We start from the raw sequence: 23,005 nt of genomic DNA on the forward strand, positions 1-23,005 counted from the left end.
ACAAAATTTTATTGGAAAAAATCTAAAAACATTGAACACTGAAAATGTCCGTTAACAACTCAACATACCTATTCTGAATATTTAAATATTTATGATGTATAGAAAGTTCTACATTCTACATTCAGATAAATTTACCTGTACTACGGTTATTAATTTTAGGGTTACTACATAAACCATTTTTTCGAAAACTAACTTTTCAAAAAATTCCCGTTTTTTCTAATTTAATTTTTTTTTTTTGCGCTTTAGTAATCTATTCGGAATTTTAAATGTTGAACTCCTGAATCTATCAACAGACTCGTTTTCATACTGAAAAAAATACTGAAGTTGAAAATTGAAGCATTATTTTGACTTTATTTATCGTGTATACTGTACCTGTACATGTACAATAATAATAAAAAAAAATGTATAAAAACAACATTTTAAAATCAATCCAGCAACTGGGAGTTTACTCTTTATTTAAATAGAAGATATTTTTAATTTATTTACGAAAATAAAATCCTGTAAAGAAAAAAACTATATAACTGATATTGACAGTAGTTGAAAGAAGTTACCTACGCTTCCTTTTTTGTTTTGGCTTTAACCAAACTTAATTTTAATCCGAAATGTTACGAACATATTTTTTTGGTGTCAGTAAGTACATTCTGTATATTTCCTATTACAGTGATTTGTTCTTTTGCTTCTTTTAAAATACTAGCTAATGCTTCGATTGGTTTTTGCATGATCGAAGACATCTATAACAATAATAATTAATAATAAATCTTAGTTATACTCAATACACATTCAGAATTTGTCGACAATGTGGGTAATAGTAATTAGTAATTACATGTGTTAATTGTTCGTTTTCAAAACAAGAATATGCCTCGATCTTTGATATCTGATTTTGAAGTTTATTGATGGTATTTAAGTATTCCTCAGCTGGTGCTTTTAAAACACGACGTAAATCATTTATTTTTAACTTTGTTTCGGATTTTATCTTGTCTAGTACAGATTTTTGTTGATACTTATATGTTTTTATTTCATCACAACAACGTAGTTTTTCTGCTAAAATAGTTTCCAATTCCATTTGTTTGATTCTGTACACCAATGAAACAAATAATTATATAAATAATTTATATAATTATTTATTTATCTATATTATTAGGTATATAACATATTATAGTAATAAATTATAATTTTAGGCATTAAAATAATTTCATTCATTCTTTCTTTTTGGATCAGTAATCTTAACAAGCAATGTTACTATAAATAATCTTAAAACAAACAAAGAATTCTAATTTCACTTTAGATGAAGTCGATGGTGATAGGAGGTCTATAAAACAATATTTTATAACATATATCTGAGTGAGTGTAGGTGGGATAAGTAGACACATAGACTACCTATAGATAATAAAGTTATAATTTGCTTTGTATTTACATACTTCAGATGTTGAGCTTTAGACTTCAATGATTGATTTGTGTCAAGAGAGTTATTACAAGAATCATTTATCTATATTATATAAACAATATATTATTAAGTAAACACTAATAATTTGATTTAAATTAATAATAAAGGTTGCATTACAGTTGTTTTTAGCTTTTTACTGAGAATTTCAACATTTCGTTCCACTGATGTTCTTAATTCTTTTTCGAAGATCATCTGTTTTTGAACTGCCTGTAATGCAGCAGGCAAAAATTCTACTTGACTTACCCTTTTTTTAAAATATTCCTGTAACAAATTAGGTGTAAAGTATTATTATAAAAAATATTCATTGAAAAATCAAAACCTAAAGGCTGATAAATTATTTAGTGAGAACAAATTCAAAATGTATAATAATTAATAGGTTCAAACTATAAAATACAACTCACTTTATGCCGATTGAATTCAGATTCGAATTCTGCTGTGAGCTTTTCCTTTTCTTTGTACAAGTTATTGGATCGAATTATTTGATACTCTTTTTCTTGAAGACCGTTCATGTACTAAGAAACAATATTAGTAACACAAGATTTTATTAATTTGGTTTAAATTATTTAAAACTCAAACCGATTCGTTTATAGCGTTTAACTCGTCAATTTGATGTTCAGCCTCCAATTTCAAACCATCTAAGCGGTCTTTGACATCATTAAATTCTTTTCGTACAATCTCCACATCGTCATAAGTGTTCTGAAGTTAATAAAAATATTAATATGTCTAGTGTTATGACGATAATCGAACTATTTAACTTGCCGATTCTATCTGTGCTAATGTTGTGACTGCATTGTAAAATTCTTCTTGTGTTTTTATCAATTTTGCATTATTGATTTCCATTTCTTCTGTTTTAAGGTCTGTTCGTACCCGGTACTTTGATATTTCTAATACAACATTGCTTTAAGCAAATAAAAAAAAAACGTTCATAAGTTATTTTTTGATTGATTATGACATTTTATTAATGAGAATAGATTTAGGTAAATAAAATATAGGTAGTTACTCAAATGTGTCTTTCATTGTGTTATATTGTTTACATAGTTCTTCGCTCAACTTTTTATTTATGTTATTGTCTTCATTATTAGACTCCTAGAAAAAAAAATAACCGGCTCTAACTTTTGAACATCAATAGGTATTAATATTTGAATTAGATGCATGACTAAATCTACACATACAGAACAGTTAGAATTGGTTTTATTGTTTCTAGCTAAATTTAGCTGATTGCGGTTTTTTTTCAAGCCATTTAAAACCGTTCTTAACTTCAAAATTTCTCTTGTCATTACATCTAGTTTAAAATCCTTGTTGATGAAAAATAAATAATCACGTATTATACCTATATTTTAGTTTGTAATGTAGAACCATCCTATAAAATAAATGTATTTAATACCTACCATTTCTTTTTTCCCGGGAAATATTACTTCGCCAGTTTTTGTTTGTCTAAATGGCTTCTATAAAAAGTAAAAACATAATAATTAATATACACATTTATAATAATGTGCCATTAAAAAAATAGGACTTGTTTGGAAAAATGTAATCATACCCTTTTTTGTAACAACTTTGTCATTGCACAACCTTTATTTATCTATAACTTACAAAAATATAATTATGTATATAATATTACAGTTTTTAATCAAAACATACATCTTCGTCCAATTTCATTTTGATATTGATATTTTGTTGTTTTAATACTGATATTTGAAATCTTAGATCATTTAAAGTGTTCTCAATCGTTTCGTCTCTTAAATCCACTTTCATATCATTTTTGCATATATCACCCATTCTAATTTTTATTTATAGAATAAAATAAATTTTTTTAACAATGAATTATAATTTATTTTAATAAATAATATAACATTACATAAATTACCAAGGAAATTGTGTTATATTTAATTTTTTACCAGTCTAAAATTATTATTATTTTTGGCCAGCTAAATCTACAATAATTATAGCTTACATTTTTTTATAAATTTTGATGAAAACCAAATGCTCAGCTTTATTAATTATTGTCAAAGAGATTCAGTATACAAATAACTTTGTTGCTGCCGGCTAACGCAATGCAAGGATCTTACACATTTTCAAAAGAAATATGTTGTAACGTTGTAAGTACATATCTAGGTATTTAAAATTTAAAATTGATAGGTTTGACATATTTTAGACTTTGAATGGAGTGATAAATGTATTGATATTACAAGTGTGTGGTTTTTATGTTTTATATTTAAAATATGATTATCAATAAACGAGTGTGATGTACAGTATAATATGAACATACCTTACATACAAATATTGATACCTATGAAAGAGAACAAAAATGAAAGATTTTATGAATCATTATAATATACATGAAGAATTTCTTCATTAGAAATTCCATCATAAGTTAAACAATTTGTTAATTGTTAATTATAAAATGGTGTGTGACAAATTAACTATCAATCAAAATAAAATTAATTAACATCTTTGTTATAATTTTAAAAATATTTATCCTAGAAGATTGAAACATTTCACGTATTCAATAAACATTTTCTATGCTCAAAAAGAATTTTAAAAATATTTAGACTAATAAATTCTATAATATTTAAAGTCATTTGATATATTTGTGTCTAATTAGCCTTAAAAAAATATATAAATAAATAATCTCAGTCAAAATACTTTGAAATTGAATACAAGGGTCCTCATAAGTTATTTTTTTATTGTGAATTTAATCAAACATATCCTCATAAATTGTTCTTACAGAAATCTTTAAATCTCAAAAATACCTACTACTTCTGCACAATCTATTTTTTTTAGATGTTTTAACTTTTAAGTTCAAATTTTGGCAAAATTAAACATTTAAACAAAAAATAACGGTTCTGATTATTTAGTTTTTAATTTATTATTAAAAAATGTTACCTATTCGTAAGTTGTTAGTACTTGTATGGATTCAAAAGTTTATGTTATTACATATATTATTATTTTTCACTATACACAATGATGTTTTCAAAATATTTAGATTTATTTTAAGCTATTTATATCAGTATCACAAACCTATTTCCATAGTTATATTGTATAATTACCATATTACTGTGTAAGTCAATGTTGCAAGTTAAAATAACAGCTAGTAAATAGTAAGTATAATATAAATTTTAATAATATAATAATAACTATTAGATATATTTTGCGATATTTTCTTGCCAAACATTTTATCAACCCATCAAGTTACCATAAATAAATAGTAAAATCAACCTATACATGTTTAACTAAATATCCTTAGAAATATAGACTAACTAACCATATTGGCTCAGAAACATTTTTCATTGTATGGGTGAATTGTATTATTTAAATTTAACACATCCAATTCAAAAGATATAATATAGTCTTAAACCTTAATAATCTAATTTGTGAAATTCATAGACGATACTTAGAAAAATCTTTGTATAATTTTAACTAAGACAGTGATTGGTGTTTATAAATTATATTTACAATATTTTATTAAGAAATATATATATATATATATAATATATATTTTTACTGAAATAAAACTTATGTTTTGGTATTTATAAATGTCACTTTGAATAACTTTAAGATAAACTTAAGTAGAACTTAAGAAAAATCCAAGGTACCCTTTAATCATGTTTTAATAAGAGAAATATTAATTATAAGAAAAACAGATTACACACTATTTTTAACACCAAAACCTTGACCTTGCATCATTAATCTATTAATGAATTAACTAGTCTACAATAGTACAATTATTGTTGATTTATTCTAATTTTTTATAGAATATTAAGTTTTTAATGACATTATTTTAAAGTAATAAAATTACCTATAGTTATTTTAATAATAATATAAATCCGGAATGCATTTGAGGCTTCAATGAGCTGATGAAATACACAATATATATTATATATAGTAGGTACATGACTTTGGAGAGTCCAATAACTCTGGAGACTAGTATATACATCACTGTCAAAGTAGAAAAATGAATATATGATGATATAAATTATAATCATACAGGTAATTAAATACAATCCATTGTTCATAACTTGTCTAAATAATATATTTTTTATATGATCTATAATCATGATAGGTAGTCTAATGGTATAACACGTCGGAATGTAGGTAAGATATTTCTTAGGTCTTAGGTAATTAATGTAGATGGTTTGAACACAATAAAAATATTCTTAAATTTTTATATTACTTGTTATTTTGACAATCAGTGGAATATTAAAATAATCTATAATTGATGTAATGGTAAAACAGTTATAGATGTTGAATTAACTCCAAAATAATTAAAAATTACTACCTTTAAAAGAACTTATTTTTTACTATATGTCTTATATTAAATTAACATCAAGCTTCAAGTAAGTGAAAATCTGCATGCCACCTTAGTTAATTTAACACCAATTTGTGTTAAATTAAGTATATTTTTCTATCTGTGATAAGATGTATTTTCACGTAAAATATTCTTAAAAAAATCTTGGACGAGAAAAGACTTAGTGTTTATAAATACCACTTGTGAATTAGTGAAAAGTATTTACTTAGCAAAGTTGATTTTAAGTAAAATGTTAGTATCGTCAATAAATTTGGCTATAAGCCTTATTGCGTTTTCCTACACACTGCAATGACTGCACCAGTGCATATTTTTATATTCCATCGGCGAGATTAATGTGCACTGAGTGGACTTTTTTATGTTTCACCTCAATGGCTCAATGCACTTCGTCAGTTTTTTGCGCCCACTGCAAAGATAAGTATCACAATACCCATTAAATATATTATCACCTTTATATATCAGAGATAATTATAAAAAAAAATAATATAGATTTTATGTCTCATCTACACCATAGAGTATATATATATATCCCGCACTAGGACAATTACCAGCGAGGCAGTGAACTGTACCAGTACCACCTTGGTGCAATAGTGCGGTAAGGTTGAAAATGCTATAAGTATGTGGTATGCAGTTACCTTATTAATGACGTAAAATCGACAGCTATACCTACTGTACGGCAGAGAGTTCCAAATTTTTAATTTTTACACTATATAGGTAGTTATCTATAGTAAGATAACTGATAAGTCCCGATTTTTAATATGTTTGTCCTGCGTCCCGCTTCAATTTTTAGCGGGACGCGATGTCACGATTTTATACGTTATTTAAATTTTTGCCCCAAGTCCCGTCTTACAAGCCAGCGAGACAAAAAAGTCCCGATTTTTTAAAATATAGATTCTATATAGCATATGATGTAATTAAATAAGACAAACTCATAGAGTAATTTTATTACTAATAATAAAATTAATAATATTAGTAATATCAGTAATATTACCCTATGACAAAAATCAAACGATAAAACAAAATAATATTTATCGTATTGATATGTTATCATGATTTTGTTTAGGCTATGACCATATTATTATATTATATTATATTACTCTATGGCTATGACGTGCGAGCGTCGCAACAATTCTGTTGATTAATGATAACACGTTGACGACGATAACAAAAATAACAGTCTCTATTATTCGAGTTCAATATTAACTTTTACAATGTAAATATACGTAATAATATTTATTTGTTTTATTCCAATTATTTGCTTATTGTTAATTTGTAATTTTATCGATTGTACTTACGAAGTATTTACTTAAAATGTTGCTAATATTATATTGACGTTTCCTAAGCTTTTGTAAAGATCAACTATTTTACTCTTGTTGTATATTTGCCTATTGTTCCATTTGTTTCATGAAATAAAGCACATTCACTATTCAGACATCTAACTCATAGGAATTAAGTAATAGTATTTAAATAAAATTGTGAGTAAGTGTACACGTCATATTAATAAAGGAATAGTGGATTCGTACAGTTTTAAATTGTTTTTATTTAAAATTTGTATGTATTAAACTATTATAACAAAATAATTGATTGATGTTATTTGTTTCCATGAAATGATTATTTTCTGTCATAAACTGTTAAAATAGTCACAACACATTCAATTTTATTTTAATATTAAATTATTTTAAATAACTATTTAGATAAAGGTATTATATGATATTATATAAAATAATGAATATCATTTTATTGTAGATAATTAAAATGTTGAGATACAGAGGGAAAAAACTAGCACTTAACATTGTAAAAGAATTGGATTCATTTCCTAAGGTCCAAGAAGAAATTTATGAACCATCTACTTATAGTAATATTATACGTAAGATCATCATAAAAATAATTAATTTGCTAAATTTGCTTTATTAGTAGAGTAGTTAAAACAAAACATTTTCTTATCTTCACTATTAAAAAATGCAGTGCATTTATGTTAAGTATTTTATGTATATCACGCAAATTAAATATTAAGTATTATCATTTAACTAATATTATATACTTTTAAGTTCTGGTTTGCAATAGAACTAAACAATCTATAATTATTGAATAGTTTAAAAACTAGTTATATTATTATGATTTTCAGTGACAGTTTTAATTTCTATATTTGGATTATGGTTATTAATTTCTGAAGTACAATTTTTTCTACAAGAACATTATATATACAGATTTGAACCAGATACAGACTATGAATCTAAACTTCCAATAAACATAGATATTACAGTTGCATCACCTTGTGACAGTAAGATTTTTGTAGTTTTTAAAATACAAAAGGGTTTTTAGTTATATTTCTATAATTTTTTTAGGTATAGGTGCTGATATTGTTGATACAACGGGACAAAATATGATGTTATTTGGAGAATTGAAAACTGACGATACTTGGTGGGAAATGACAAAAGAACAGCAACAACATTTTGAAAAAATGCGTGAATTTAATGCATATTTAAGAGAAGAATATCATTCAATGAAAGACATATTATGGATGTTTGATGATTATAATACATTAAAAAATAAAATTTCTGTTAGGTAAGTTAAAAATATATTGAATGTGAGCTAATTTTAACCTTTAAGAGGATGTCTCACAGAAACGTGTAGATATACAACACTCAAGAGATAGTATTGTTAGCCTTCACGGCAGGCAGTTATTTTCCATGGTTTTCTTATAAAACATTATTTACGCATACAAAGAATATGGGTTACTGAGTGGTTTTATTGTAAAAACACCTATGGACAAAGTCGTAGAGGAGATTCATATCTGGTTCCGTAAGAAGCCTGATTTTTGATATCTGTAAAATTTCGTATAATATTTCATGTTAAGTCATGCCTGATTTTTACCTTTATCAAGAGTTATTTTTAGGACTGCAACTTAAAAATCAGAAATTGGGCTTCTTACGAAACCAGATTTTAATCTCCTTTTCAATTTTGTTCATAGATGTTTTTTACAATAAAACCACTCAGTAACCCATATTCTTTGAACACGCAAACATGTTTTTAAAGGAAATTTTTTGAGTATATATTTTAATGCGATGTCCTCTTAACTTAATTTAGTATATCATAAAATGGTCCATAGTTAAATTTTAATGAACCATTAAATTTATTAACTTTTAAAAAATAAAGAAGTAATTTAAAAAGTAAAAATGTTGAAATTTAATTTTTAAATTATTCTTCATTATATACCGGGTGATTCTTTTATCATTGAACACTCATTATTTCAAAAATTACTTATGTTTTTGAAAATATTTTTTTACATAGTTTCAAGTTGTTAAAAAACCAACGTTTTTATTAAAAAATTATATTTTTTATCCTTATAATTTTTCAAGTTTTTTTACTTTTTTGAATGACATCATAGAGTTTTAATTTCATATTCCAAAGAAGAATATTTTTCCAAGTATTTTGATTCATAAAATTCGAATTAAGGACGAGTAGTTTATGAGTTATAAGTATTTAAATTTTAGACAAGCGGAATAGTGGACAAACATTTTGCGGGGTAACGCCGTACCACTCCACTCTGCCAATCTAAACTTTAAATACTTATAACTCATAAACTACTCGTCCTAAATTCAATTTTTATGAATCAAAATACTTAGGAAACTATTCTGCTTTGGAATATCCGAATATGAAATTAAAATTCTATGTTGTAATTAAAAAAAGTAAAAAACTTGAAAAATCATAAGGATAAAAAATATTTAAAAATATAATTCTTTAATAAAAACGTTGGATTTTTAACAACTTGAAACTATGTAAAAAAATATTTTCAAAAACATTAGTATTTTTTGAAATAATGAGTGTTCAATGATAAAAGAATCACCCGGTATTATTTATGTAATTAGGACTTTTGAGGCAAATTCAAAATAATTTGTTTTTTTAATTTTTCAGAACAGAAAAACCAAACACTATACCAGATGCGTGTCGCATACACGGGTCATTAATTCTAAATAAGGTGATAGGAAATTTTCATATAACTCCTGGGAAATCTCTTATAGTTCCAGGTGGTCATGTGCATCTTACTGGTCCATTTTTTGGATCAGGGGCTACTAACTTTTCTCATCGAATTAATCAATTTTCATTTGGTGTTCCGACAAAAGGGATTATGTATCCATTAGAAGGAGAACTGTATGAAACAAATGAAAGTAAAAAATAAAGATTGTTTTACATTGATATGATTTTTTTCACATTTATTAATTTATAATTGTATTTGATATAGATGCTGTATCCTTTAAATATTTCATAGATGTAATAGCTACAGATGTTAAATCACATTCAAATGAAATAAAAACTTACCAGTATTCAGCAAAAGATATACAAAGAAAAATTGATCATAATACTGGTAAGTACTAAGTATAAAACTAAGACCAAGATTTGTTTGGAGATGCTTATTTTTCTACACTTAGAATAATAGCGATAACAATAATTTGCTTATAATCCAATTAAAATGTTTTCATATTAAGGTGAAAATGATAAAAATAATTTACAATTTATACATTTTTTGTGTTTTACAATTTTTATATTTTTATATTCTTTCAACATTTTTGAATTTTTGCATATCATACAATATTTATTTTATAAAAATGTAGGTATTAATAATTAGTTCAGGAGTTTTTAAAAAAAAGTTAAAATAAAATAAATAAAATAACAAAGGGCAAAAATAACTATGACTGAAAATATCGTCAGCCACCATAATCACAAATACCTCGGTTTACTCATATATTGGTAAACATTTCTGTATGTTATATCTCTTAATCTACTCATACATCCATTTTTTCTTTAATTAATTAATATTTATATTTTAGGGAGTCACGGTATGCCTGGTATATATTTTCAATATGATATTAATGCTCTCAAATTCATCATCACAGAAAATAGAATTACCTTGTTTCATTTAATTATTGAAATAGCATCGACTATTGGCGGCTTGTTTTTATTATTTAGTAAGTATATTGAAAAATTGCAAATATCATAGTATACAATTTTAACTTATATTTGTAACAATTGTTTTTTTCTACAGATTTTATGAAGATTCTATTAGATAAGTTCACAAAAAAAGTATATTCCTTCTATACAACTGATAGAATTATCACAAGAGAAAAGTCCTTAGATTATAAATAACAATCTATTATAACATGATACAACTATGTAAATAAATTTGTTTATATTTAAATTATTATTTTTATATTTAAGCATTTTTTTTATATCAAGGATATAAAAATGTTTTAGGTGCTGAAGGTCTATTTTTGAACTTAATCGAATCATATTAGTGATCTAATACACCCATTTTCAATCATCTATTCGATTAAGTATACAAAATAGTGTTTTTAAATTCAATCTAGTGATTAGTAATCGAATAAGTAAACTAATTATTTGATTACTATATTAGGTTGCTCATTTAATAATCTAATAGCATATTAGATTAGTTATTTGTTTTTTCTTAATCACGACTTGTAGTGTTAAAAGTCGTAAAACTATTTTTATAGTTTATTTATTATAATTTATTATTTAATTTATTCTTTTGGGCATATATAAATTAATTATTTGGAAAATTATGGATTTATAAAATGTTATTTTACGTAAGCAGTTAAATGATTTTTAACATTTTTTTCAGCTGTTTGTTAGTTTCCTTGTTAGTTGCTGGTCAAGACATGCAGAAACAATAATCCAAAATATTTCACAAGATATTAACATATTAATCATATTTTAAAATATTTTGTTTTATTTCTTCTTAATTTTAGGTAGGTATAATAGGATAGAAGAAAGAAGCAAAAAAAAAGTATTTATTTATTATTTTATTTTTACTGCAGTGTACAGTAACTACTATAACTACAGGGCGATTTTTTTATCATGAACCACTCATTATTTCAAAAAGTATCAATGTTTTTGAAAATATTTTTTTACAAAGTTTCATGTTGTTAAAAAAACAACGTTTTTATAAAAAAATATATTTTTTAATATTTTTTATCCTTATAATTTTTTAAGTTTTTTACTTTTTTGAATGGCAACCTAGAGTTTTAATTTCATATTCCAAAGCAGAATATTTTTCTAAGTATTTTGATACGTAAAAGTCGAATTTTGGACGAGTAGTTTATGAGTTATAAGTATTTAAAGTTTAGATTGGCGGAGTGGAGTGGTACGGGGTTACCCCGCAAAATGTTTGTCCACTACTCCGCTTGTCTAAACTTTAAATACTTATAACTCATGAACTACTCGTCCAAAATTCGATTTTTACGTATCAAAATACTTAGAAAAATATTCTGCTTTGGAATATGAAATTAAAACTGTAGGTTGCCATTCAAAAAAGTAAAAAACTTAAAAAATTATAAGGATAAAAAATATAAAAAAATATAATTTTTTCATAAAATCGTTGTTTTTTTAACAATATGAAACTTTGTAAAAAAATATTTTAAAAAACATTGATACTTTTTGAAATAATGAGTGGTTCATGATTAAAAAATCACCCTGTATAACTAACATACTTGTATAATGCTGTTTACAAAATAAAAAAAAATTGCAATGTTAAATTGACTATTAACTATTAAAATAAAATACATAGTCAATAAATTAAGCTTTTTACCAGTTTGCTTTGCATAACCAACCTTTCAGAATAATATTTTTGTTTTTTTTCAATTTCAATTTCTTTGATTTTCAACTTTCTCTCATAATAACTCTCCTTCATTTTAACCAATTGTTCGCTAACATTGCCCAAGTGTGTAGTCGCTACCGCCATTTTGTCAAATCTTTAAATTTGATTCGACTTCAATTCACTATTAAAAGAATTTAATATTTTAATATAAATTGTGTTCATTTTATTTAAAAAATAACCCCTTCATAAATATAATATACGTATAATATATAATTTTATTTTATTGTAATTAGGTACACTAATATTCTAATTTAATTATTATTTGTTATTAATGTTGTTCAATGACTTTAATTATTAGTTTAAATTAAAGGCATTAGTGTTGAGCCGTATTATTGCTTATTAAAATCTAATTAATCTTAAGTATTATTAATTATTATTTATTATGTATAAAAAAAACTTAAACTAGCGAAGCTAGCCTATATAATTATAAAATATTATTATTGTTATTAATTGCTTATATAATTTTTTTTAGCTTAATTATTTAAATATTATACTTTTTATTAACCTAAAATAGATCTCCTGCTCCAGCTAACATAAGACAGATTTTTGAGCTGTAGGACTTTCACTCTTTGTAACATAAATAAAATATGCAATGTATATTATGAATTATTAAAATTATTATAAAATGTTAAATTAAAAATGTTTCTTGTGACTATGCAAACATAATTGAGAAATTTAAATACCCACTTTGAAACTTGATTTTTTCTCTAGAAATGTTATTAAAAAAATTATAAAATTATAATACATTGTTTTTTGTTTTCGGTTGATTTTTTTTGTGCTGGCCTTTTTTGTTTTTCTTAATATCGCGAGTTTTAATGTAATTTAAGTATCTTCTGAAATGCATTTGTATTTTTCGAGCTGCTATCTTGCGTTGTATTTCATGTAATTTTGCATGCCAAATTCGATCATTTTCCTCTTCCTTTTCGAGTACCACATTATTGTAAAATTGAATTTGACGTGAAATGGATTCCTAAAAATAAAAAACTAGTTCTAAACTAATCATCAGTTATCACAGTCTTTGCTAAATTTAGCTAGGTTAATTGCATTGCTGCATTCTTCTGATAGTAACTTATGCATTTGTATTTGATAAACAAACCAAACTAACACTGATCGTTTTAGTAATTTATTCTGTGATCAAGTATTACAGGGAAACTCTTTTTGCCTCAGACATATCCATTACAAATGCAGAACTACTTATTAAATTGTTTTAGTATGACTGATATAGTGATATACTAGTATAGCCGTATAGGTATACACTCTTCTACATCAACAGTATAATTTAATAAATTTTAAAATTATTTAAAAGCTCTAAGTCATTAAAATCAAGGTATCAAGCATTAATAGGTAACTATAATGACTAATGAGTACCTACTACCTACTAGAACAGAAATATAACTCAAATAAAACAAAAAATAATCTAATACCAGTAAAATCATTAATCATTAAGTTATTGACTCTAGTTTATGCTGATCAATCTAGAAAATTATGTACCAACATAAATAGTAATAATTAATTGTGTTGTATTGTTGTAGAATATTAGAATATTATTTTATTAGTAGTAATCATTAAGTTATCAATTGCTTTCTTATATTGCATTCATAATAAAAATCAATAATGCGTTATGTACGTAGCAGGTACTCTGTAGTATCTAAACCTACCTATAGAGAAATTATACTCACTTGCAATTTGTAAATGGTATCTTCAATTGTTTTTATTTTTGAATTAAATCCATTCACGTTATTGTATTTTGCCATCATCTCGGAATCGTACGTATGCACTATTAGAGCTTTTCTGATTTTTAAATCGTTCCTAATATATTAAAATACATTTTCATATTCGATTTAAATATCTAACTAAAAATAATTAAGTAAATATTATACTATTTAAGTAGGTAAGTACACTATTTTTCCAAATAATATATGTTGATCTTGACATTGTTGCTAGTGCCTAATTAATAGAACTTCATTCGAAAATAATGATAAACCCACTCAAAAACTTTTATAAACAATATTTTAAAATGAAAGGTATAGATTTGTACCCCAATACATTTACCTGATTTGCATACGGCTATTTTTCTTAATTTCGTTATCTTTTGCGTTTGACTCAATTTTTATTAACAAATGTTTTGCATCTAATTGTAAATTCACAATTTTATTTTCGTGTTCTTTCATTGCTGCAACAATAATGGCTTCCGATTTCATTCTGAAAAATTAATATTATGGTGATTATAGGTATCAATATAATTATATAACAAATAAAAATTGGATATCAGACAAGAGAGTATTTAGATTAGGATACCTATATATTTTTCAGTAGGTAATAAGTAAATTGTTGGTGATATTATTTAATTAATTTAAAGTTTAAACTTTAGTATCTATATGTAGTATAACAAGTAACTATAGGCAGGGACGTAGCTAGGATTTTATTTCGTTATTTGGGGGGTGGGGGTCCATGTGGCTTCTATATAGTTAAATAAATACTCTAATATGGTAATATGGTTTGCCAGTACAAAAGAAAGTCATGGTGAAGATACGTATGACCAAATCCCCCATGGCTACGTTCTTGTCTATAATAATTAATAAATGGGGGGGAAAACTTGGGTAGATCTATTTGAGTCAATTTGTACAAAACATTATATCGTTATTTGCAAGTATGTATAAGCATGCTCATTGCTTAGTGAAGTAATTACGGGAGGGGGGCTGGTCATACGTAGTATCTCCTTCATGACTTTTTTGAACTGGCAAACCATATTTAAGTATTTATTTAACTAAAACATTATTTTATGCAAGTTAGGTTAATTGTTATAATAATTTAAATGAATTAATTAATTTTATTGTAATGAAATGTACAAACATTTTTTTCTTCATGACAAACTGTAACTGTCGGTCTACAACGTCAAAATAATGTTCAATTTGATTTTTTCTACAGATTTTCGTCTGCACGTCATATTTTATTTGTTCATACTTTCGCTGTTCTTTATTCAACGTAAAACTTTTATAATCGACGATGTTATCGGAATCGCTTTTTAATTTTTGTTTAAAATTTGCTTTGCCGTTTGATTCCAATTCTTGAGTTATTCCAATAACAAATCGGATACTTAAACTTATGTTATGTTTCGTCATCAAGGAATTCTTTAACATAATTAAAAATAAACTCGTTAGAATTACATCAAACGTCTAAAGGTATATATAGGTATATTATTAGGGTTAAAGATCAAATGTGTTAAAAACCAATGAAATAATAAGTAAATAAGTATTAAATTAAATTAATTTAAACTTTTTTATTAAATATATAACAGTACCGTAAGTAGGTAGAATAAATAATAATAGTAATAAACTAATATAACTAATAAAGTAATAATACAAAATAACTAGCGATGAATTTATGCCGGGTTTTGTAATGATGCGTTTTATTTTATTTTTAATTTAATTAGTCGAAATAATGCTTCGATTTTTTACTTCAATATCTTTTCTGGTGGGAAACTGGGAAAATGAATCGAGTTGGTGCATTATATAAGAGGTTTAAATTTAAGATTCTTAGTTGTTTTCAAAAACACCGGGGAGGAAAAAACATTAAGAGAAAATTGATTTTTGACAATATATTTTGATTTTTGGTATAACTCTTAGTGTTAATAAAATATTTATATTAACATTTTTTATACACCATAAAATATTCAAAACATTTTGACTTATATGTTGAACTATTTAAAAGCATAAACGATTTTTGATTGTTTATAATGTCAATAAAAAAAATTGTTCGCTCAGTTAAAAATAGGTTAACTATTTCAATACGAGGCGCCTCATATGTTATTGTTATAGTGGAAATTAAAAAAGGCGAGCGTATATCCACAATCATTGTTTATGAGCGTCTGAGGTTAGAATTTTGAAAAATTAATCAAAATTACGAAATTTTAAACTTTTACGATATTTGATATTCACTTGATTTCACATGGAACGATTTTCTCATCGATGTTGAAATTCAAAAACGAATAATCGCAGATAGTTATTACATGCATTTGTATCTGTTATTGTATATATCATTTCCTATAATTTTCAAAATATTTTTACACTTTTGAGCTGTTAATAGACACTCGAAATTTTAAATATTTTTTTTTGTAAATATTAAAAAGAAATTATTCGTTGAGTCAAAACACATCAAAAATAAATTTTCTACTATTTTGTATGGTTAGCTTTAATATTATCAAACCTAAGAGTAAGATCATTATTATATCTGTATTTAACTGTTGGATTATTATTTATCTTATTAATTAATATATTTTGATTGTTTATAAGTTATAATAAGAATATATTCTATACCTACATGGTATTTGTATAATACCTATATAATGTTGACTGATATGGAGATATTTCGTATAGACATTTCGATAAAACATTTTTTGCTCAGTCAAAAAGTTTGAAAATTTAATGCAAGGTTCCACGTAAGTTTTTATTACTGGAATTCAAAAAAAGTTGGGCATAAATCTATAAAAGTTTCAAATATGTTTGAAATTGGAATTCGTACCTAATTCATAAAAATCGTAAAAATATATTATGCAAATCATTTTATAGTAAAGTTTTCGAAATTTAATACAAGATGTCAAGATTCTTCATACATTTTAGATTCTGAGTGGAGTAATGAATGTATTAATTTTACAATGATGTGTTTTTATTCTTTGTATTTGTGTAGTGTACGAGTGTAACTACCTACACAATAAGTTGTCAAAATAATACTTCAATTTTCAACTTCAGTAGCTTTTCCAATTGGAAATTGAATCTAGTTGGTGCATTGGGTCATAGGGGAAGTCAAAATTAGTCCAGTAGTTTTCAAAAGCTTCATGAAAAAAAAATGGTATGGAATGAATTGAAAAAAAATAGAGAACGGGAATTTTCATGAGAAATTGATTTTTGAGAAAATCGATTTTAGAAATTGGAGTACCTTACCTTACTCTAAAACATAATATTACTATACCGGGTGATTTTTTTATCATTGAACACTCATTATTTCAAAAATTACTAATGTTTTTGAAAAATATATTTTTACATAGTTTCAAGTTGTTCAAAAACCAACGTTTTTATTAAAAAAATTTATTTCAAAATATTTTTTATCCTTATCATTTTTTAATTTTTTTACTTTTTGAATGACAACATAAAGTTTTAATTTCATATTCCAAAGCAGAATATTTTTCTAAGTATTTTGATTCATAAAAATCGAATTTAGGACGAGTAGGTATAGTTTATGAGTTATAAGTATTTAAAGTTTTGATGGGCAGAGTGGATGTGGTACGGTGTTACCCTGCAAAATGTTTGTCCATTACTCCGTTTAGTTAGATTATAAGTTAGATGTTATACTGATATAAGTTTTTTTTTTAAATTAATATCGATAAAAATGTATTCCTAACATATTGTTACAATAGCAGTTGAAAAATAAAATAAATTCAGTCACAATTTTTTTTTATAGGCGTTCAAAGTTTGAATTTTGACAACATAAGTACGTAAAAATTACGTCAATGTTCAAATTATCTTAGATAGAAATTCATAAAAAATTTCTTTTTAAATCTAAGATTTGAAAATTTTGAATAATCTATAACATATACATATCCTAGACAGATAAACCAGCTCCGCGCAGAATCGTTTTTCGTGTACTATGATATATAATATCGTTGGATTTAAATTTAATTCCATCCATTACAGTAACCCACTTGTAACCTACTGTACAGGTTAGGTTAGGTATTTTTTTTATATTATAAACTAATAATGATTATTACCTACATAATGGCTGATATCTATATAATATAATAATTTATGTAATAGTGTGTACTTATTACGTCTTAACATCATATAATGACTATACGTATATGATAATATCATACTCTATTATATTATAAGAAAATAGTTTTGCTCTCTCGATGAAGAATTTTGGTGTGTGTGAAATGGTGTAGGTACCTATGTGAGTGAACATATATGAGGTAATATTATATATTATATTTTATACATTGATAATACTATATAAATAACTATATTATATTATAGTAATAACTTACATCGTATATCACTTTTGCGTTGGTGATAAAATTATTTAAACTGGAAAGAATTGTATTTTTCGTTTGATTGAAGTATGCGTTATTGTTATTCATTTTAAAACGCATCTAAATAGATAATATATAGTAACGGTTGTAAATTTTATCCTAGTAAGTACCTATAGCTTGTAATTTAACAAGTTTTAGGCGTTTTTACTTTTTCAGAACTAGTATAAAGTAGGTACCTAGTTACTATTCACTATAATAATTAAAAACTTTGCCTTTATCTATCTACAATAATACACCATAAACAACAAAATGTTATCGATTTAACATATCAAGCAATAACCACGAGCAACCGTGACTGTTTTTGCTAAGTTTATATTTGTTTAAGTACCTACATATTATTGTCTAAACTCTATTTCTATGCATATATTATATTTATGTACAAGGTTGGGCAAGATACACAAAAAGCAGTATCGAGGTACTAGATACAAGATACTTGGCTTTAGAGGATCACGATACTAGCTGATACTCGATACATATTAATAAAATTTAGTCACTGGTTTAAAAAAAAAAAATATGTTTATTATTATGGGGATGACCACCTTCGTTAAATATGGCAAATAAAATAATAAAAATTGACACTTATTATACTGTAATATTATAAAACGAATCAATTACGACGTAACGTAATCTCGTTGTCGTCAACAATGCAATAATAACCACAATACAATCACAGAACAATTAAATAATAATAATATCAATAATTATAATTATACATTAAAAGTTATATAAATACATAGTAAAAATAATTTTAGTAATAACATAATGTCCTAAATCCTAATATAATAAATAATAGTTTATAATTTTATGATTTATCGGTACTGAAAAATAATTTCCAAGGACTGCAAGATACTAAAATAGCAGTATCGAGATACTCATGACAAATAAGAAAATAAAACTAAAAAACAAATAAGTCTTATTTGTCATGGAGATACCAGATACGAAATACTTTGCTTTGATGCGTATCACGATACAAGATACTCGATATTTCATATAATTGTATCGAGATACAATAAGATACAAGATACAATTTGTATCTAAGATACTGCCCAACCCTGTTTATGTAATATAAATTACGTATAGTTACATACATGGCCACATTGTTTTTCTATATAAAACAATAAAAACATGCATCTGAATTATTATGATATCCCGTTATTTCGTCGCGGTTATTTGGTCGCACGACAATTGGACGCATACGACATTTCGTCGTGAGTAAAATCGAATAATGCTACATTTGATCGCCTGTCATTTTATCGCATATATATTTAAATATTTAATTATATTAATATGTTTATTTCAAAATATAATATATTATACGTATATCATAATTTGTATATATGTAAAACAGTATGTAAGCTGATTAACTGGTCTATATATCGTCGCACAAATACATACATTATTACACATATTTTTATACTTAAACCCGGCAACGACGAATAATTCAGCTAGTATTAGATAAAATAGATTATCTACAGTGTCCTTTTGGGTAGGAATATTTAATAATATAATATATTATATGGCATATGCTACAGCCAATGATGAAAATTGAATATTTACGTCATTAATCGGTCATTAACGTTAGAAGCCAATTTGCTAGGTTATTTTCGTTAATTACTGGGCAATAACGTCAGTATCCAAGATATAGGTTATTGTACAAAATAAAATAAAACAATTTTATCTCAATGATCGAATATTAACGTTATTAACCACTGACTGTTGGTCAATTACGTAAATAAAAAATACACTTCAATTTAATTAATTACACACTACACTTATTAATATTTGTCTTATTTTTTTTTTATTATTAATAATATATTATCTTTATTATTTATTTTCGCAAGGCTTGCTGTTGTGAGTGTTGTGACATTTTGAGTTACACAATATTCCCGCTGATCGACAAATGCATTTGTTTGTTCTGCACTTTAGTTTTGCAAGTTTATATTGACAATATCAACGATTATACCTATAAGATATCTTATTTATTGACGTATATTTTCCGTGAAATCTAACCTTTATTATCTGAATATTAAAAAAACACACGACATTGTAAAATCATCGCTACGCTAAGAATCTAATATTTGTTTTTAATTTCCCATCCTATCACCATGTGGCCTTTTACGTACCACCATAGAGTCTTTCGCATACCATTAGTGGTATGCGTACCACAGTTTGAGAACCGCTTATAGTGTTATACAGTACCACCTATATATACAAGCGCATGTAAAATCCATCGATTGTGACCTTTTTTCATGTAAATTCCACCGGTACGTTTATTTTACCTGAAAAAAAAAATATCAACTCCACTAGTGTGTTTTTACTTTTTTCATAGCAGCATCAAGTCAATTTTTCAAATTTTTTTTTAATACAGTAATAAATATATTTTAATAATAAATTCCAAATTAAAATAACCAATTGTATAAAAAATAAATATAAATGGCATTTTTAAGGTCATTTTTTGAGGTAAAATGCATTTTTTAAGGACATGTATGGCTATTTTTTAGAGCATATTTGTATAGTTTTGAGTACATTTAAATCCGGGCCCTAATTATAATATATATCTATTGTATTTAAATACAATAATTTAAAAAAAACATTTACAAATCAAATAGAATTAAATAATAGAAAAAAAGCGGGAAAGTGGGTATCGCTCTGCTGTACATTAGGTGGTGGGGTGGACCTCTGACTAGAGTAGGTTAGATTTGAATGCAACGATATGTATCATTGTATACGAAAAACAATTCTGAACGGAGATGATTTGTCAGTCTAGGATATATTATATTTAAATATTGTCATATATTTTATTTTGAAACAAATATTTTATTTTTCAGTTAAGACGCATTTTGCATAAGGCATGGTCAATCAATTTTTCCAAAAACATTGCATCTAGTTATCATAATTCAAAATACATTATATTATCATAGATATCCAACGACCCGGCAGGGTCGCGCTAAGTATAAAAAAAAAACGCCTTAAAATGAACGCATCGGCAATCACAACGCGCGACAACTGCCGGGTATAATAATTACAGGAAGCATCTGAAATCACGAAAAAAAAAAATAGTTGACAATGCATACCTAATTTCTTGTACAATAATTTAGTTTGACAATGCACCAATCTTATTGGAAATGTTGCGTAGAAGTGCATGCTGTACTTTTTAATCCGATCTGAACATTATAAATGGAGTTATAGCCAAATATATTATGAATTTTTATGGCAAAAAAAGAAAATGTTCTCATTCGATAATATTCCCTGCGGCCCGCATGAAGTTCCCCGCCCACTGAGGAGATACACACACACACTTACCGTACGCGCGTGCTTTGTCACAGCGCTTGCGGTGGCGGTGTTTTCAGTTAATACGTAACGGCTCGCGTAAATTATCATTTATCAATATTGTTCTTTCTTGCGTCGACCGTCGTCCTTCTTGCACAATTGGGTAAGGTGTAATGATACTCAAATAAAGTATGAACGGTGGCCTCGGGGGGGGGGGAGGGGGAGATATTTACATTATATTAATGGAAAAAAAAAATTAAAAACTTAAATGTTTGATATATAATAATACATATATCACATTATAATATTTAATAATAATGATTACAACAACAACAACAATAATAATAATAATAATAACATAAAAAAAATTAGTGATATCCCAACAAAAACACTACGCCAAACTCCGTGTAAAAAAACGCTCAGTATAAAAAAAATCCACCTCAAAAAGTTGTGATATCATTTTATAGCTATGTATTTAAACTATATAGGAATAGAAATATTATTATAATTTATGTTAAAATTCATTGCTTATAAATTGAACTTAGCTGGTGACTTTAAAATTATAACATTTAATTAGTAATTTATAACAATTAATTTATGTAACACTCAATTAGTATCACTCATTTTCAAAGATAACATGTATACTCAATACGAAATGTATTCTCATGAGTTTTAAATAAAGTCACCAGCTAAGTTCAATTTATAAGCAATGAATTTTAACATAAATTATAATAATATATCTATTCCTATATAGTTTAAATACATAGCTATAAAATGATATCACAACTTTTTGAGGTGGATTTTTTTTATACTGAGCGTTTTTTTACACGGAGTTTGGCGTAGTGTTTTTGTTGGGATACATATACCTGGTTTGAGGATAAATCGTTATCATTATGCGATTTCATAAAAATTAAAAACTCAAACGCTCAAAACATTTTTCCTATGACGCTTCAAATTTTCTCTATAGCTATTTGAAGCAAAACTTATGGAAAACTTAGTGTTGAATTTTATAGCCTTAGATATAAATACAAACAATATTATGAATTTTTAACTACAAAATAATTTGCAAATATTCATGGTTTTGACGATTTTTTGTCAATATTTGAAATTCAAATGCTAATAAAAATTTAATTTGAATTTCCGGTGGACATTTTTTTTTTGATAAAGATTGACAAATTGTGTAAGGAATCTTGTATTAAATTTTCAAATCTTAGATTTAAAAAGAAATTT

General features: G+C 25.4%; 3 protein-coding genes across 11 annotated transcripts; 1 reads left to right on the plus strand and 2 right to left on the minus strand.

The window, feature by feature from the left end:
* Positions 1 to 6,666, minus strand: LOC107168024 (uncharacterized). Of its 7 annotated transcripts, XM_089217358.1 has the most exons (14): positions 6,383 to 6,666; positions 5,956 to 6,153; positions 3,083 to 3,221; positions 2,982 to 3,023; positions 2,833 to 2,889; positions 2,617 to 2,739; positions 2,445 to 2,530; positions 2,204 to 2,342; positions 2,021 to 2,140; positions 1,846 to 1,956; positions 1,562 to 1,705; positions 1,419 to 1,486; positions 824 to 1,073; positions 1 to 731 (listed from the first exon to the last, which is right to left on the minus strand). In XM_089217358.1, the coding sequence occupies exons 3-14, from the start codon at positions 3,218 to 3,220 to the stop codon at positions 606 to 608; spliced, it is 1,404 nt and encodes a 467-aa protein (XP_089073484.1). In that variant the 5' UTR covers position 3,221; positions 5,956 to 6,153; positions 6,383 to 6,666; the 3' UTR covers positions 1 to 605. The 7 variants fall into 7 exon arrangements, 5 of the variants coding, with proteins under 5 accessions (XP_089073484.1, XP_089073485.1, XP_089073488.1 ...); XR_016189741.1 differs by lacking the exons at positions 5,956 to 6,153; positions 6,383 to 6,666 and having other exon boundaries at positions 1 to 498; positions 556 to 731; positions 3,083 to 4,998; XR_016189742.1 differs by lacking the exons at positions 5,956 to 6,153; positions 6,383 to 6,666 and having other exon boundaries at positions 1 to 498; positions 552 to 731; positions 3,083 to 4,998.
* A 242-nt stretch (positions 6,667 to 6,908) lies between these two features.
* LOC107168022 (endoplasmic reticulum-Golgi intermediate compartment protein 2) lies at positions 6,909 to 13,162 on the plus strand. Of its 3 annotated transcripts, XR_001506188.2 has the most exons (10): positions 6,909 to 7,226; positions 7,494 to 7,614; positions 7,873 to 8,028; positions 8,093 to 8,312; positions 9,663 to 9,916; positions 9,991 to 10,113; positions 10,577 to 10,714; positions 10,792 to 10,919; positions 11,001 to 11,080; positions 11,386 to 13,162. XR_001506188.2 is itself a non-coding variant. In XM_015517275.2 (9 exons), the coding sequence occupies exons 2-8, from the start codon at positions 7,503 to 7,505 to the stop codon at positions 10,890 to 10,892; spliced, it is 1,104 nt and encodes a 367-aa protein (XP_015372761.1). In that variant the 5' UTR covers positions 6,910 to 7,226; positions 7,494 to 7,502; the 3' UTR covers positions 10,893 to 10,919; positions 11,386 to 13,162. The 3 variants fall into 3 exon arrangements, 2 of the variants coding, with proteins under 2 accessions (XP_015372761.1, XP_015372763.1); XM_015517275.2 differs by lacking the exon at positions 11,001 to 11,080 and having other exon boundaries at positions 6,910 to 7,226; XM_015517277.2 differs by lacking the exon at positions 11,001 to 11,080 and having other exon boundaries at positions 6,910 to 7,222.
* LOC149062056 (uncharacterized) lies at positions 13,157 to 18,690 on the minus strand. Its single transcript, XM_089217367.1, has 5 exons — positions 18,461 to 18,690; positions 15,274 to 15,551; positions 14,473 to 14,622; positions 14,100 to 14,229; positions 13,157 to 13,390 (listed from the first exon to the last, which is right to left on the minus strand). Exons 1-5 carry the CDS (start codon positions 18,563 to 18,565, stop codon positions 13,157 to 13,159), a joined length of 897 nt encoding a protein of 298 aa, XP_089073493.1. The 5' UTR covers positions 18,566 to 18,690.
* Positions 18,691 to 23,005: the final 4,315 nt, after the last annotated feature.

Source organism: Diuraphis noxia, unplaced genomic scaffold (genome assembly GCF_037042655.1).
Source record: "Diuraphis noxia isolate RWA-SAM2 unplaced genomic scaffold, SU_Dnox_SAM2 contig0001, whole genome shotgun sequence".
NCBI classification, from domain to species: domain Eukaryota; kingdom Metazoa; phylum Arthropoda; class Insecta; order Hemiptera; family Aphididae; genus Diuraphis; species Diuraphis noxia.

What these genes read in the sequence shown, in the direction of transcription:
- LOC107168022 (XM_015517275.2), top strand. Translation starts at nt 7,503, where the DNA reads ATGTTGAGATACAGAGGGAAAAAACTAGCACTTAACATTGTAAAAGAA. An exon ending in AAAAATAAAATTTCTGTTAG is followed by an intron (nt 8,313 to 9,662) that starts GTAAGTTAAAAA and finishes TTAATTTTTCAG; the next exon opens with AACAGAAAAACCAAACACTA. An exon ending in CGGCTTGTTTTTATTATTTA is followed by an intron (nt 10,715 to 10,791) that starts GTAAGTATATTG and finishes TTTTTTCTACAG; the next exon opens with ATTTTATGAAGATTCTATTA.
- LOC107168024 (XM_089217358.1), bottom strand. Translation starts at nt 3,220, where the DNA reads ATGGGTGATATATGCAAAAATGATATGAAAGTGGATTTAAGAGACGAA. An exon ending in CATTAGCACAGATAGAATCG is followed by an intron (nt 2,141 to 2,203) that starts GCAAGTTAAATA and finishes TATTAACTTCAG; the next exon opens with AACACTTATGACGATGTGGA. An exon ending in GTAAAAAGCTAAAAACAACT is followed by an intron (nt 1,487 to 1,561) that starts GTAATGCAACCT and finishes TATATAATATAG; the next exon opens with ATAAATGATTCTTGTAATAA.
- LOC149062056 (XM_089217367.1), bottom strand. Translation starts at nt 18,565, where the DNA reads ATGCGTTTTAAAATGAATAACAATAACGCATACTTCAATCAAACGAAA. An exon ending in TTTGTCATGAAGAAAAAAAT is followed by an intron (nt 14,623 to 15,273) that starts GTTTGTACATTT and finishes TTAATTTTTCAG; the next exon opens with AATGAAATCGGAAGCCATTA. An exon ending in AATAGCCGTATGCAAATCAG is followed by an intron (nt 14,230 to 14,472) that starts GTAAATGTATTG and finishes TTAATATATTAG; the next exon opens with GAACGATTTAAAAATCAGAA.